Genomic DNA, 17,364 nt, shown 5'->3' with positions numbered 1-17,364 from the left:
ATCTCCCATGTCCCAATACAGCAGTGTTTTTCAACCTTCCTAATGTTGCAACCCTTTAATACAGATCCTCATGTTGTGGTGACTCCCAGACTCCCAACCATAAAATTATTTTTGTTGCTACTTCATAATTTTGGTACTGTTATGAATCATAATGTAAATATCTGTATTTTTGTCTAAGGGGGTTGCATCCCACAGGTTGAGAACCACTGTTATATAGGCTTCTAGCAGAAAGTGTGTCCCAGATTAAAGGTGTATCTTCCCACCTCAATATCAAGATCAAAGGTGTGTGTATTCCTACCTCAAAGGTCTAGACTACAAGTAGACCCATCCACTTCAAGCAAAAAAATCCCTCCCAGGTGTGCCCTCCTCTACAGTTAATTCCAGATGTAGTCAAGTTGACAACCATGAAAAGTAATCATAGGGACGAAAGTGTTTATTTGGTTTACATATCCTGGATTACTGTCCATTGGAGGAAGCCAAGGCAGGAACTCAAAGGGTAGATTCTTGGAGGCTGGAGCTGATGCAGAGTCCAAGGAGGGGTTCTTCTTACTGGTTTGCTCCCCAGGACTTTCTAAGCCTGCTTTCTTAGAGAACCCAGGACCATCAGCCCATGGGTGGTACCAGTCACAATGGCCTGGACCTTCCCACATTAATTACGTATTGAGAAAATACTCTACAGACTTGCCTACAGCCTGATCTTACATATCCACTTTCTCACTGGATGCCTACTCTGATGACTTTAGCTTGTGTCAAGTTGAAAAAAACTTTTGGTAATAAAACAAAGCAAAACCACCTTCTGATCTGGGAAATAATTTCATTGTTAATCGGTGTCTATGGCATAAAAATGAACTCTTTCCTCTCGTGGGGTTATAGTTGAGTCTCAGACATTACCAGTATAGGAATAAACACACCTGAGATGAACTGTGTAACTGTGGGTACACCATGGTGTCCAGCTAGCCTTGTTTATATTCTCAGGAATATATTTCTGATACCTTTGTTTTACAGGAAGCGTTGTTTCTGTGTTCTGAGATGGGGAAGTGGTGGGAAGCACCGTTTAGATAATGTCACACGGGAGCAATGCCGAGAATGGAAAAAGACAGTGGTTGGTTTCCACGCCGTACTGATCTCAACACTGATTTTCCTCAAGAGGAGCCGAGAGCTCAGAGACTACCGGGTGGTGAATACTTGCCTGGGTTTGAGAAAGACCGGAGAGAAGTGGATGGAGCTCTGCTACAGCTCCTACAACGTTAAATTGTTTACACAGATTAATGGAAAAAAATGTGGGCAAGGGACTCACCACCACTGGAAACCGTCTCAAAGGGATTCTCGGGCTTATCTGTAGGTGTAATAAGAGACACCTGTTTCCTGGCCTATGCTCCAAACTGTCAGTCCCAGTGTACACTCTAAAACCGTTTTTTGATTTATTAGTAGTTATTAGGTATTAAACCAAGGCCTCTTACATTCTATAGAAATGCTTTATCTGTAAGTAACCCCCATAGGCTTATGATCTTTCTGTCTCAAGACCCAAAGTAGCTCAGATTACAGAACATTTCCAGGAAACTTGGTTTCAAAAACAATCCTGAAAAGAGTTGTGGTGTGTCGCAAATCAGCTTCTTGCTCCGTTATTTTGAAGTAAATCTGAGTAAATGTGAATTTTTCCTCTTGCCATAGTTTTTAAGTACACCTGAGCTTTTTAAATCACGACACATTGATTGGAGCAAGAGGTAAGACTAATATTCTTTGCCGTCAAAAGCTGGACTCACACTCCCTCAACGCTCTTTGTAAATTTGTAGATCTTGGGTTTTTAAACAGCTTAATTCCAGTGAGAGTCTGTGGGTTACCTGTAGCTCTCGGTGTCTTAGGGGCTGGGCAGTCCTTCGCACAGACTTGTGGGAAATGTAGTCTCTCATCATGACGTCAACTAGACAGGCCTGCTGCCTGTGCTTCCGGGTTCATTCTGCATTTTTGTTTCTCCAAACTCTGCATCTTTCTCAAAGTTGGGAGAGTGTGGCTTGTGCTCGGCGTTCGACATGGAGGTTGGTCAAGGGTGCAGCGCAGCCTTGCGGGCCCGAGGGCCGGTGGGTGCGGGGTGGGCAGGTCCGGCTGCAGCGAGCCGAGGTGGGGTGGGTGGGAGGCGGGGAGAAGCTGACTTGGAAGAGTCCCGCTGACACAGACTTGGCCCAAGTGCTGGGGAGGGCTGGGGAGAGGGCGTGGGCATGGTGCCGGGAGTGAATGCTCCGTTAGGACCCGGAGGAGGCTGCCTGAGTACTTCAATCTTGTGCTTCGGGACGAGAGAGCTGGCCTCCTAGTGCCAGAGCCGAGTAGGAGGAAGGCTTGGTCGACTGCTTGTGCGAGGTGGTGGTGGGAGCTCACATTCCAGCTTGGCTGGGGAAGCATGCTGTTATTACCTCTGGCATTGCTGTTGTCAGATTTCTCGGGACAGCTAGAGCAAGTGGGGTTTTCTGGTCCCTCCTTATACTCTACAGCCGCCCGGGGAATCTTCCTTTGAGTTGACAGAAGTTCATAAAGCTGGTAGTTTCCAGGACAGACAGTTCTGCGGGAGAGTTTGGTGTATGGGATGTTAGTCTCATTATCTTTGGAATAAATTGCTATATTTTAGGATGGCTCACTTTGGATAGAGATCTCTTATGTATACCCGCCTTGACCTGAATCCTCACACTCACACACATATGAGGCCATAAAGGGGACATTCTAGGCTTTGCACGTTCCAACGACCCTACATTGCAGAGTGAAAAATACTAGAAAACATTACCACATCCAATTGCACCAGAGACTGCCATGTCAGAACTTTAGACTCCTTTTAGTTGGTGTGAGGGTTGTTAACGGAGTGGGCTTGAATGTCTCTGGGGAGGAGAAATAGTCTTGTACACCCGACAGGCTGTCTACATTGCTCTCTAATAACAAACTTTTCTTCTGTCCTTGCAGTGTCTAGAAACTCTGAAACCAACAACAGAGTTCTGCGTACAGTTATTCTTGGGGAGTAGGGTGTCCAGGTATTCATACAGGGTCAGAAAGACTAAAAGATGAAATTGATCTGTGGTTCACTCAGGGTCCTGTGATTTGTCTACAGTGGGCATCTCACCCTGTCTATTTTTGTTGTTGTTTCACTGTGTAACAGCCTGGTTGTCCTGGAACTCACAGAGATCCCCCTGCCTCAGCCCTCCCCCCCCCCCCCCCCCAGTGCTGGGATTAAAGGTGTGCACCACCACTGCCGGGCTTCATCCTAGTTTTTGTGCTGCTTTATATTTTGCCACACTTGGACAGGTGTGGAGGCACATCTCTTTAATCCCAGCTCTGGTGAGGCAGAGGCAGGGTAATCTCTGTGAGTTCCAGGACATCCAAGGCTATACAGAGAAACCTTGTCTAAAAAAAAAAAAAAAAAAAAAAAGAAAGAAAAGAAAAAAAAAAAAGGCTACTTTGCCACACTTCAGTCAAATTGAGTATTTGTGTGCTGGAGACTGACTTACAGCATTAATGTCTACTCCGAAGAAGCACGAGTTTTAGACCATATTGTCATAAATACTAATATTTTCTAACTAATTAAAAGTATGAGGACACTTCCTAGCTATTGTTACTAATCTGCAGGAGACTAATAATATGCCATTTTAAAATGTTTAAGGTGTGAAAAGTAGGTTTTCTTGTATCTCAAATCTTGTTTCTTACAAAGTAGTGGTGATACAGCAATATGCTCATTTGTATTATAGGTCACACACATATACATTTAACACACACACACCCCACACTTCACACACACCCACATTACACACACCCACATCACACACACACATCCACACAACATACCCACATCACACACACACACACACACACACACACACACACACACACACACACACACCATCATCATCATCATCATCACCCCCCCCCAACATTTAACATATATCAAACAGACCTGTGATTGAAAGGAAAAAGCACCTGTATTCCATGCCATATTCTGCCATCTCTGCACTTGGGAGGTGGAAGCAAGATGTCACTGTCACTTGTTCAGGGTCACTTGCTGCTTTGTAGCAAATTCAAGGCCAGGTATGCAACACGAGACTGTCAAAAAATTCTTTTTTAAAATAGGAGCACTTGTTCCTCTAGCAGAGGAATTGTTTGGTCCCCAGCACCAGCATGGTGGCTCACAGCTGTCTATACTTGCAGTTCCAGGGGAACCTCCAGCAGCACCAAGTTGTGCACCAACATTCAAGCTGGCAAACACTCATGCAGGAGAAAATGAAAATAAATAACTTAAAAAAATGAAACATCATGTGCCCTGGACAGTTAGCTCAGGGGCTGAGAATACTTGTGTTTCTGTGCCTATGTATGCATATAATGTATAGTGTATAATTTTTGGTAAGTATAAAATAGTATGATTTTTATGAGGTTTTATCAAATAACCTTGGTGTTATTTGTTCTCATCCTCCCCCTTCTGCATCTGTATTGACCTCCCTCTCTCCCCAGTTGAAGCTGCCTGCAGTTCTTCCCTTTCCCGCTTCAGGCACCTGTCTCATGCCCCATCCCTTCCTGATCCCTTTTCCCTTTCCTGGTTCTGTGGTTACTCCATGTTGCAGCCTCACATCTGGAGACTTTTTTTCAATCATGAAAGCATGTTGGATTTTGTCCAAGGGTTCCCTCTCCATCTATTGAGATGATCATGTGATTTGTGTCTTCAAGTTCATTTATATGATTTATTACATTTATTGACTCATGTATGTTGAAACAACCCTAAATTTCCAGGATAAAAGCAACTAATGCCACCAGGACTGTATGCCCAGTATTGGTCATTCAACAATGAGTTTGGCCCTCCCACCTAAATCATTAATGAAGCAAATGCCCTGCAGACCCGCCCAGGGGCCAGTCTGGTGGTGGTATCTTCTCTCTCTGTTTCTTCTTACTAAATGGCGTCAACTTGACAAAAGCTCACTAGTTGTCTGTCTCACCTGTTGTCTGTTCCTTTCTTCAAATATTGTGGTTTGAAACATCTTTTTAAAACTGTCCTCTTTTGTTTCTGATTCTGATTTTGTTTTGTTTTATTGTATTTTTAGAGAGAGGATCTTGTACAGCCCAGGCTACCTGTGAAGCTCTTCTTACTGCCTCTGCATCCCATGTCGTAGGACTACTGGCTTATTTCCCCTTCCTGGCTTCCTCTTCCTTTTTCCCATTTGTAGTGTTTCTGGAGTCCTTTATCCCCTCTTCAGTTTTTAAAAATTTTTATTATCTATCTATCTAAATATCTATCTATCTATCTATCTATCTATCTATCTATTTATTTATTGTCTGCCTTCACAGTCCTCTTGCTTGAGGAAGGCCTTCATGTTTGCTCAGGCTCCCATTCACAGGCTCCCATCTGGGATTGGTCCCTTGTACACATTTGGCCATTCAGTGTGTCATTGTAAGCCCCATTGCTTTTCTTTTCCGACTGCATTTCACAATCGGTTTGCTGATGTTCTTGCTTATTTTCCAGCCATCTTCTTTTTTCTTTTTTTTTAGTTTATTGTATTTGTGTTTTAATTTTACACATCAGACGTGGGTTCCCCTGTTCTCCCCCACCACCCCTGCCCCAACCCACCTTTCCCTCCAGCCCCTCCCCTCCATTCCCATGTCCTTCAGAACCAAGACTCCCCTGGGGAATCATTTAAACCTGGTGGATTCAGTACAGGCAGGTCCAGTCCCCTCCTTCCAGACTGAGCAAAGCGTCCCTGTGTAAGTCCCAGGTTCAAAACAGCCAGCTCATGCACTAAGGACAGGTCCTGGTCCCACAGCCTGGATGTCTCCCAAACAGTTCAAGCTATTCAATTGTCTCACTTATCCAGAGGGCCTGATCCAGCTGGGGCTCCACAGCCTTTGGTTCATAATTCATGTGCTTCCATTCAATTGGCTATTTGTCCCTGTGCTTTTCCAATCTTGGTCTCAACAATTCACACTCTTACAGTCCTTCCTCTTTCTCGACAATTGGACTCCTGGAACTCCACCAGGGGCCTGGCTGAGGATCTCTGCATCCACTTCCATCAGTTATTGGATGAGAGTTCTAGCACGACCGTTAGGGTGTTTGGCCATCTGATCACCTAACACCTAACAGCTTTGCTTTGCACATTTCACATGAGAGTAAATTCTGAGACTAGGCTGCAGACAGCTGAGGGAACCCTTGTGACTTTGTATTTCATTGTTCCCATCAGAAAGTCTTTTGACAAGGTGCAGAGAAAGGAAGGTAGAGGCTCTACATATGTTCATAGTACACACACATATGTCCAGTGAAGTCCTATTCAGGCACAAGGAACAGAATCTTGTCTGTGATAATATAGATAGGATTATTATCTCAGACATGGAAAGACAAGGAGTACATGATCTCAGCCATAGACAGACTCCAAAGAATTTGATGTCACTGAAGTTGAAGATATATGGGTGTTTCCAATGGTCTAGTAACATGGGGAAGAGATGCTTGGGAAGTATTGATCAGTGGGTGCACAATGCAGTTAGGCAGGAGCAAGATGCTTAGGATACTATTGCACAGAATTGTGACAGTGTACGGTCTTGGAGTGTGTATTTCAGAAGCCTGGAAGACAGGCTTTTGAACATTTTAAATATAAAAGAAATTTTTTGAATAACATTTAGAATTATTTAAAGACCATGAAAGGATATATCTAGTATTATCTAACAAAGTATATATCTAATAGTATGTAATCATTAATATGTAAATCTCATTTTTATAAGTTAACATAAACAGTAAGAATATTACTGCCCTCATAGATCATTTTGAACATTATACACTAAGAAAAACAGAAGAACTGAAATATAGAAAATTTACAAATAAAAGAAAAAAATAAAAGGTTGTGTCATGTGTTGATAACATTAGACCTTTGAAGAACAGTGCAGTTGGGTCATGAGTTCAAAATCTGCTTTTGGAGCACAGCAGATGCACAAATACCTGAAGGAGAAGAGAAAAAAATTAGAATTATTTGTTGAGATTTGCCTTGTGGCCAAGTATGTGGTCAATTTTAGAGAAGGTTCCATGGGGTGCTGAGAAGAAGGTATATTCTTTTTTGTTCGGTGGAATGTTATGTAGATATCGATTAAGTCCATTTGAGCCATAACATCAGTTAAGACTATTATTTCTCTGTTAAGTTTCAATTTGTCAGATCTGTCCAGAGGTGAAAGTGGGGTGTTGAAGTCTCCCAGTATTAATGTGTCGGGTTTTATATGTGATTTAAGCTTTAGTAGTGTTTCTTTTACATATGTGGGTGCCCTTGTGTTTGGGGCATAAATGTTCAGAATTGAGACTTCATCTTGGTGGATCTTTCTTGCAATGAGTATGTAATGTCCTTCATCATCTCTTTTGATTGATTTTAGTTTGAAGTCCATTTTGGTGGATATTAGGATGGCTACACCAGCTTGCTTCTTAAGACGATTTGATTGGAAAGTCTTTTCCCAGCCTTTTATTCTTAGGAGGTGTCTATCTTTGAATTTGAGGTGTGTTTCTTGTATGCAGCAGAAAGATGGGTCCTGTTTTCGTATCCATTCTGTTAGTCTGTGTCTTTTTATAGGTGTATTAAGTCCATTGATATTAAGGGATATTAATGACCAGTGATTGTTCGTTCCTGTTATTTTTATTTTTTGGTGGTAGTGTGTGTGTACTTCTCTTCTTTGGGGTTTACTGCTGTGGTGTTATCTATTGCCTGTGTTCTTATGGGTGTATCTGCCTTCATTAGGTTGGAATTTTCCTTCTAGTGCTTTCTGTAGGGCTGGGTTTGTGGATTGTATTGTTTAAATTTGGTTTTGTCTTGGAAGGTCTTGTTCACTCCATCTATGATGATTGAAAGTTTTGCTGGGCATATTAGTCTAGGCTGGCATCCATGGTCTCTTAGTGTCTGCATTATATCTGTCCAGGTCCTTCTGGCTTTCAAAATCTCCATTGAGAAATCGGGTGTTATTCTGATGGGTTTGCCTTTATAAGTCACTTGGCCTTTTTCCTTTGCTGCCCTTAATATTCTTTCTTTATTCTGTGCATTTAGTTGTTTAATTATTATGTGGCGAGGGGACTTTTTTTGGGAGGTCTAGTGTGTTTGGTGTTCTATAGGCTTCTTGTATCTTCATTGGCATTTCCTTCTTTAAGTTGGGAAAGTTTTCTTCTATGATCTTGTTAAATATATTTTCTGTGCCTTTGAGTTGGTATTCTTTTCCTTCCTCTATCCCTATTGTTTGTAGGTTTGGCCTTTTCATGGTGTCCCAAATATCTTGGACATTTAGGGTCATGACTTTGTTGGCTTTAGTGTTTTCTTTGACTGATGAATCTATTTCTTCTAATGTATCTTCAACACCAGAGATCCTCTCTTCCATCTTTTACATTCTGTAGGTTATACTTGCATCTGAAGTTCCTGTTTGTTTACTCAGATTTTCTATTTCCAGCATTCCTTCTGCTAGTGTCTTCTTCATTTTTTCTATTTCCCTTTTCAGGTCTTGGACTGTTTCCCTCATCTGTTTCATTGCTTTTTCATGATTTTCTTTCAGGGACTTTTTGTTTTCTTCTGCTTTATTTGTCCTTTCCTCTAGTTTTTTTTTTTTTTTTTTTTTTTTTTTTTTTTTTTTATAGCTTTCTTCCCATTTCTTGTTTGTCTGTTCCTCCATTTTATTTTTGATTTCTTCTATAGTAGGCTCTAGCCTCTTCATGATGTTACTTCTAAGTTTGTTTTCTTCTACTTCTTCCATTCTGTGATGTTCAGGTCTAGCTGTTGGAGAAGGGCTAGGTTCTGGTGATGCTGTATTGCTCTTTATTTTGTTGTATGTACTTCTGCCTTGACGTCTGCCCATCTCCTTGTGGATTCGTTCTTGGTCTTATCAGTGTACTTGGGCCAGAGAGAGCTGACAGATTTAGGGAGCCTCTCTCTGGTCCAGATGGAAGCTCTGGGCGGGATGGGAGCTCTGGTCCAGATGAGAGTGCTGGCCGGATGGGAGCTGGGGGGCTGGACTCTGAGTCTCAGGAAGTTCCTGGTGTCTCCTTATCTTGTCCAGATGGGAGCTCCTCTTGTCCAGATGGGAGTTCCGGGTCAGGATGGAATGCTGGATGCTGGTCTCTGAGTGTCAGGAAGTGGCTGAGGTCTCTGGCAAATGGGTGTGGGGGCAGGGTGTGGAGACTGCAGGGTCTGCCTGCAGTCTTGGAAAAGGGGAGCCTTCCCCAAGGGCCCGCCGAATGGCCAGAAACTTGGGCCAAGTTGGGCAGGTCCTCCCGTGATGGCTGGTGCCCAGGGGTGGGATCCAGGGGTGGTTGCCTCTCTGACTATAACCCCAGGCACTCACCTCCAGAATGCTGGAGAGGTCCCCAGAAATCTACAATGATACATCCTCTGTAGACTGCTGGCAATGGTCGAGAGAAAGCCTGATCTGACCTAGTCTGGTGATCAGATGGCCAAACATCCTAATGGTCCTGCTGGAACTCTCATCCAATAACTGAAGGAAGTGGATGCAGAGATCCTAGCCAGGCCCCAGGTGAAGCTCCAGGAGCTACAGGAGGGACTATAAGAGTGTGAATTGTTGAGACCAAGATTGGAGAGGCACAGGGACAAATAACCAAACAAATGGAAGCCCATGTATTATGAACCAAAGGCCGTGGAGCCCCCAGCTGGATCAGGCCCTCTGGATAAGTGAGACAATTGAATAGCTTGAACTGTTTGGGAGGCACCCAGGCAGTGGGACTGGGACCTGTCCTTAGTGCATGAGCTGGCTGTTTGGAACCTTGGGCTTACACAGGGACACTTTGCTCAGCCTGAAAGGAGGGGACTGGACCTGCCTGTACTGAGTCTACCAGGTTAAATGAATCCCCAAAGGAGTCTTGGCCCTGGAGGAGATGGGAATGGAGGGGAGGGAAAGAGGGGAAGTTGGGAGCAGGGACAGGAGGGGGGAGGACAGGGGAACCCATGGCTAATGTGTAATATTAAAACACAAATGTAGTGGAGAGCCATCCCAGCATTGGCCGGGAAGTTCAAACCCCCATTGAGGCTTCGGTAATGGTCACGCCCACAAGGCAGGGTGGAGAAGGAAACGGAAGACGGAGGATCTGGAGGGTCGGAAGGAGAGGCGCGCTTGGTTCCCGGCCCTGGATGCTGGAGGGAGACTGAGCAGAGTTCTCCAGAGAACACCGCCAGACTGCACTATACCTTTGCCAGACCCTGCAACCTATCCCTTCATTTGTAAGTTAGCCCACAAAATAAACCTCCCTTTTAACTATGTGGAGTGGCCTAAATAATTTCACCAATATCTGGTGCCCAAGGTGGGGCAAATCCCGAAGGCCTAGGTGGCTCCCTCCCTCAGCCTCCTCAATAATGAGCCCGGCTAGCTCAGTCAGTAGAGCATGGGACTCTTAAACCCAGGGTCGTGGGTTCGAGCCCCACGTTGGGCGCCAGATATTGGTGAAATTATTTAGGCCACTCCACGTAGTTAAAAGGGAGGTTTATTTTGTGGGCTAACTTACAATGAAGGGGTAGGTTGCAGGGTCTGGCAAAGGTATAGTGCAGTCGGGCGGTGTTCTCTGGAGAACTCTGCTCGGTCTCCCTCCAGCGTCCAGGGTCCGGGAACCAAGCGCGCCTCTCCTTCCGATCCTCTGTCTTCCGTTTCCTTCTCCACCCTGCCTTGTGGGTGCGACCATTACCGAAGCCTCAATGGGGGTTTGAACTTCCCGGCCAATGCTGGGATGGCTCTCCACTACACACAAATGTAATAAAAAAAATTAAAAAAATTAGAATTACATTTAGTGTATATAAAATATTCAAAATGCTTTTTTTGCTGTTTCAAAATTCGTAAATGTGTAAAATTCTTGCAATTCCATTTTAACTTGTGAATTCTTTATTCTGCCCTTGGCTCCTCCTCCTCCTCCTCCTCCTCCTCCTCCTCCTCCTTCTTCTCCTCCTCCTCTGTGGTGCACTTTCCTAGCTTCACCAGTGAAGGTAGTGCAGACTCTGAAACCTCAGTCCAGAGCACAGCAAGGTCTCCATCTTCAGGGCGGTTTAGTTTCCAGAGAGTATACCCTAAGCGAGAACATATGGAATGTGTGGCATATAATGTAAGCATACCATGCTAGATGCATCTATTTGTGGATGACTACATTTTACATTTTATATTTCACAGAGTTATATTCATGTAAGTTTATGAGCTTAGTCATTCTCTTTTCTTTTAAGTAGAGATAATTCAGGAGATAATATAGCTTCATTTTGAAGACTCCAATTAATATTACATGTCAATGTCAGAAGCATTTCTAACTCTCCTTTTACCTTTGGAAAATTTAGACTTGGGACTGCAAGCTTGTTGACTTTGGTGTAATTGTCCTATTTAATTAATCTATGATGTTCACTTATTTTTACTTCAGGAACTTCTGTCATTCACAGACGTGGCCATTAGTTTCTCTGCAGAGGAGTGTGAATGCCTGGAGCCTGCTCAGTGGAATCTTTACAAGGAAGTGATGCTGGAGAATTACAGCAACCTTGTGTTCCTGGGTGAGGATCATGTCCACAGTGAATTATTTACTCATCATCAACATATAACTTCCTCCATTTGTAGAATATCTAATGGGAGCTTGTGCTTTTGATTGATTGTTGTTTGTTTTTTTCTTTTGTTTTTATACTTTTTTTTCTTTTGGTTTCTTGAGACAGGGTTTCTCTGTGTAGTCCTGACGTGGAAATTGCTCTGTAGATGAGGGTGGCCCCTGCCTCCCAAGAACTGGGATTAAAGTCATGTGCTACCACCATCACAGCTGATTGATTAGCTTCCTATGCCCATTTTTAAAGGAAAAATTAGGGGAATTGTCAATACAGCTAAGAAACATTTTCTTTTTTTCCTTTTGTGTTTTTAACAGATTTGTTTTCAAATTGTGCATCCTATAGTGGCAATGTTAGAAGCTCAGTGGTGTGAGGCATGGAGCATGTGTGTTAAAGAAAATGTCCCACCCTCAACTGTAATACTGTTCTTTGTAATGAGGTTTGGGATCTGTAGGCTGTAAATTATTCCTAAGCACCCTGTCTTTCACGGAATGTTTAAACACAGAATTTTCCACAATCATTTGCCATCTCTTTCCTTATAAGCACAGAACTGGGGTTCATAGGTTAATTTACAGGAGAAAAAAGCCAAGTGTGGTGATATTGTGTTCCCCAATATATTGTGCAACCTAATAAACTTATCTGGGGTCAGAGAACAGAACAGTCACTAGATAGACATAGAGGCCAGAAAATGGTGGCATACACACCTTTAATCCTGTCATCTGGGAGGCAGAGATACATCTGGATCTCTGTGAGTTCAAAGCCACACTGGAAACAGCCAGGCATGGTGACACATGCCTTTAATCCTAGGAAGTGATGGCAGGAAGCAGAAAGGTATATAAGGCGTGAGCACCAGGAACTAGATCCTGGTTAAGCTTTTAGGCTTTTGAGCAGCAGTTCAGCTGAGATCCATTCTGATGAGGACACAGAGGCTTCCAGTCTGAGGAAACAAGATCAGCTGAGGGATTGGCAAGGTGAGGTTAGCTGTGGCTTGTTCTGTTTCTCTGATCTTTCAGCGTTCACCCCAATACCTGGCTTGGGTTTATTTTTATTAATAAGACCTTTTAAGATTCATGTTACAGCCAAGCATCTTGTTCCTTTTTCTAAACAGGTCTTGTTTTGTCTAAGCCATATCTGGTCACATTTCTGGAGCAAAATACAGAGCCTTTGATTGTGAAGAGAAAAGCACCAGCTGCCAGTCATCCAGGTGTGTAGGAATGAACACAGCAGAGCCCATAAATGACAAGTCAGTTGGTAAAGTTTGTATGGAGAAGTTATGTTTTCGTGGAAATCTCTTACAGTCAACAGCATGTCCTGCAGGATGTTTACCATAATATCCAGGAATATAATATATATATTCAGGAAAAAGTTGATATTAAGACTCTCCTTTAATGGCTCTTGTTCTTATTCATTGAGTCAGGCTCTGTGTCAAACTCAGAGCTAGTCTAGACAGTTTGCTCTAGGAATTTCCCAGTCTTCATTTTCCAAGCCTGGAATGACAAGCTGGACACCATGCCCACCCCACATTTACAAAGATTCTGGGTGTCCAGTCTTCATACCTGTGTGGCAGGCATGCTAACCACTGAGCCATCTTCCCAGCCCCAGTCCTTTGTTATTGCCTGAGAGGGGCTAGGTTATTACAGACTTTGCTTTGCTTTCTATAAATCAGAAAAGGTCTTAACATTTCTAAAAGCCTTAGTAACACAGTAACACCACAGATAGGGAAGCATCTCTAATTTCATGCACATGTTCATTAGCCAAACTAGTTTCATCTGAACTCTCATGTGTGTGCATGTGTGTGCACATGACATGCTCATTTTTGAGATCAGCTGATAAAATACCAGAGTTGATTTCTTTTCCTTCTACCATGTGTGTTGTGGGGATGGAGCAGAGGTGTTCAGCCTTGGGATCAATGCTCTTTACCTTCTAAGCCATCTTGTTGGTCCAATAATGTATTTTTATGATGGCTGGGTTTGTTTTTATATTCTTTTCACCATACACTAAAAATGACAGAAATTTAAAATACCATGCTTATGTAAGTATGTAGTCATAGCTGAAAACTACACATTTAGATAAGTTTTTTTTAGTAGGTCTTTGATACCCTTACAAATTTTTATGGGTCCCAAACTCATTCTTTTTTTTTTTCTTATTTTGCAACTCTATTTTGTGCGTTTGATTTCTTTATTCTAGATTCCTTTACATTATCTGATAATATGCTTGGTTGAACCCAGGATACTTTTTCTAGATGACACGATTAGTAACTGTACTCTTTAGGACAATGTAAAATATTAGGACACCTATGTTCCCAGAAATTGCGCAACTTTAATATTTATTGACATACATGTTTCCCTAAGCTGAACTTTTGCCACTTCTAAGTAAACTAGAAAGTTTTTCATAATTTGAGTTTTTAAAGTATTTATATTATTGTTGGTAGAATGAGACTCTCTTAAGTATTTCATGTATTTTGTTTAAAAGTGTTATGCAGCACATCTTTACAATATTCTATAGGTTTGAAAACTGAAACTGTATGCACAAAAAACATTATATTTCTTCCCCTAACTAATCTATGACAATCACCATTATCTTCCTGTTTGACACCTGTTCCAACCTGACTTTTCAAGTAAGACCAAAACTATAGTCTTTATATAATGTGCTTATTTCCTTTAGTAAAATGCCCTTTCAGAATTCTTTATTTAGGTGTTATTTCAAGTTTGGCTATTTGAGGTAGTTTTCCATTACTGGTTTGTTCCACATTGTCTTTATATTCTCAGTTCAGTGGTAGATTAGGTTGTTTACACCAATATTTTCTAAATGATGCTACTGGGAATATAGATGTACAAAGGTCTATAATTTCCCACTTATGTGATACTTATATTGTCAAAATATAGTCAAAACTTTAAAGTATTCATATTACAAATTGAGCAGTATAATTATAAAATATGGTGGTATGCTTTTACTGATATTTCAACCCCTTTTCAATAGGATCAAAACCCCATAAATGTAAAGAATGTGGGAAGGCCTTTGATAGAAATTCAGTCCTTATTCAACACCAGAGAATTCATACTGGAGAGAGACCTTATACATGTGAAGAATGTGGTAAATCTTTTAACTATTCTTCCAGCCTTAAACAGCACCAAAGAATTCATACAGGAGAGAAACCCTACAAATGTGAAGTATGTGGCAAAGCTTTTAGTTGTTCTTCGTATCTGGGTAAGCATCAAAGAATCCATACTGGAGAGAAACGCTACAGATGTGAAGAATGTGGTAAACCTTTTACTAATTGTTCAGGCCTTGTTGTTCACCGAAGAGTTCATACGGGAGAGAAACCCTACAAATGTGAAGAATGTGGCAAGGCCTTCAGTGTTCGCACAACACTCTCTAAACATCAGATAATTCATACTGGAGAGAAACCATACAAATGTGATGAATGTGGAAAGACTTTTAATGTTCACTCAACACTCTCTAAACACCAGAGAATTCATACTGGAGAGAAACCTTACAAATGTGAAGAATGTGGCATGGCCTTTAATGTTCGCTGCATTCTTTCTAAACACCAGAGGACCCATACTGGAGAGAAACCCTACAAATGTAAAGAGTGTGGTAAAGCCTTTAACTGTTCTTCCAGCCTTCACCAACACCAACAAATACACAGAGGTGAGAAACTCTATAAATGTGATGACTGTGACCAGGCATTTAGCTGTTCTTCTTATCTGTATAAGCATCGGCGAATCCACAGTGGGATGAAACCCTATAAATGCAAGGAATGTGGCAAGGCCTTTTACTGTTCTGTAAACCTTATTTACCATCAGAGAATTCATACTGGAGAGAAACCATATAAATGTGATGAGTGTGGAAAAGCCTTTAGCATTTGCTCAACTTACATGAAACACCAGCGAATACATAGTGGAGAAAAACCCTACAAATGCAAAGAATGTGAGAAAGCCTTTAATAATTGTTATAATCTAATTCAACACCAAAGAATTCATACTGGAGAAAAACCCTACAAATGTAAAGACTGTGGCAAAGCCTTCAATTATACTTCAAGCCTTGCTCAACATCAAAGAATTCACACTGGAGAGAAACCCTACAAATGTGAAGTATGTGGCAAGGCCTTTAACTCTTCTTCAAACCTTAAACATCATTGGAGACTTCATACTGGAGAGAAGCCCTACAAATGTGAACAATGTGGCAAAGCCTTTAAAAATTGTTCAGGCTTTACTCGGCACTACAGAACTCATATCAGAGAAAATGCAGATTAGTGCAAACACTGTCAAAGCCTTCAATCATTGTTTATTGATCCTTCAACAATAAAGAATTCACAGGAGAGAGAAATTTTAGAAATGAAAGGAATAAGGGAAGACCTCTAATAACAGTTCAACCCTTATTCAATACCCAACATTTCTTTCATACCAGAAAAATCTCGTAGTGGTGAAGAAGATGACTGTGTTGAGCAGTCTATACTTATGCACCATCAAAAATTCACATTTTAGAGAATCCCTATAAATGCAAGTAATGTGGGAAATCCTCATTAACCATGAGTGAATTATAATCAAACTTTATACATGCAAAATGACTTGGGAAGGAACAGTAAAATATATAAAACTGAGAAAAGCTACTAGTTAAAAAGCACTATGTAAACAGTATTGCAAGACTTTAGTCATTGTGTAGACCTTAAGAGATAAAAGGGAATGATCATAGACAAACTTCATGAATTGTATGTATAGAATTTAACAAAGCATGAAATATTGCTTATAATTTCTAGGGGAATTTTTGTTGTGATAGAAAAACTTATTACAGACTTTGGGGTCATGCAGATAACTCAAATCTGTGAGGATATCAATATGTTATAAATTCAAATTATATCATAGGCTCAATTTTGAAAAAATGTTAAGATCACAACTGCTAGATACTTTTATCAGAAGAATATGACTGAATCCTGTGGCTTGAGAGTCTGTTTGTTTTTTCCCAGAGATCATACAATACATTATTGTAATATGAAGTTTAGTGACTTTTGTAAATAAAAATAAGTGTTTCTTAATGCATTGTTAATGTTGTGTATAGAATTACATTCTGCTACAGACATTAAAATAATATCTACCTTCGTGAGGTATGATGGGTAATCTTGGCTGTCCACTTAACACATTTAGGAAGAGGGAACCTCAATTAAAGAATTGTCTCTGTCAGATTGGCCTGTGAACATGACTGTTACATTTTCTTGAGTACAGCTGATATAGGAGACCCCAGTCCACTGCAGACAAAACCATCCCGAGGCTATATGGGCCTGGGCTGTGTAAGAAAGATAACTGAAAATGAGATGGGAGTAAGCCAGTAAGTAGCATTCTTCCATGATCTTTGCTCAGGCTCCTACCTTCAGTTCCTGCCTTGGATTTCTTCAGTGATGGACTGTAATGTGTAAAATGAGACCCTTTCTTACCCAAGTTGCTTTTTGGTCATGGGGTGGTATATCAAAGTAACAGAGAAACAAACTAGAACATAAGGAATCTAAGTAACATTTTACTTACACACTACTGAGGATTAGTGGGATAGTCTGTTCCCAATGTTAATGTGCTCCAGGTAATTTGTAACATATTATCTTTTTATGTTATATCATTATTCATCCACCTATCAATTACTTTCATATCATGTGTTTTATAGAAATAAAGTTACACCCTTTTTGACTCTTGTATTTTATATCCAATTCTATTAAAGATTTTTATTGTAGAACCTCTGCAGGATAACAGTGCATACACTGGTAGTAGTCATTCATATCAGCTGAACTATGCAATTGTAATATGAACTTTGGCACTACACTAAGAGAACTTGA

At 41.3% G+C, this 17,364-nt stretch overlaps 1 protein-coding gene across 1 annotated transcript; it reads left to right on the top strand.

Moving 5' to 3' along the window:
* Positions 1-1,928: 1,928 nt before the first annotated feature.
* LOC118596395 (zinc finger protein 58-like) lies at positions 1,929-17,218 on the top strand. The gene is made up of 4 exons (XM_036207269.1): positions 1,929-2,036; positions 11,375-11,501; positions 12,652-12,747; positions 14,523-17,218. The coding sequence occupies exons 1-4, from the start codon at positions 2,031-2,033 to the stop codon at positions 15,797-15,799; spliced, it is 1,506 nt and encodes a 501-aa protein (XP_036063162.1). The 5' UTR covers positions 1,929-2,030; the 3' UTR covers positions 15,800-17,218.
* Positions 17,219-17,364: the final 146 nt, after the last annotated feature.

Source organism: Onychomys torridus, chromosome 15 (genome assembly GCF_903995425.1).
Source record: "Onychomys torridus chromosome 15, mOncTor1.1, whole genome shotgun sequence".
In the NCBI taxonomy this organism is placed as follows: Eukaryota; Metazoa; Chordata; class Mammalia; order Rodentia; family Cricetidae; genus Onychomys; species Onychomys torridus.
Note: the sequence above shows the minus strand (reverse complement) of the source record. Positions and strands in the feature narration are given on the sequence as shown.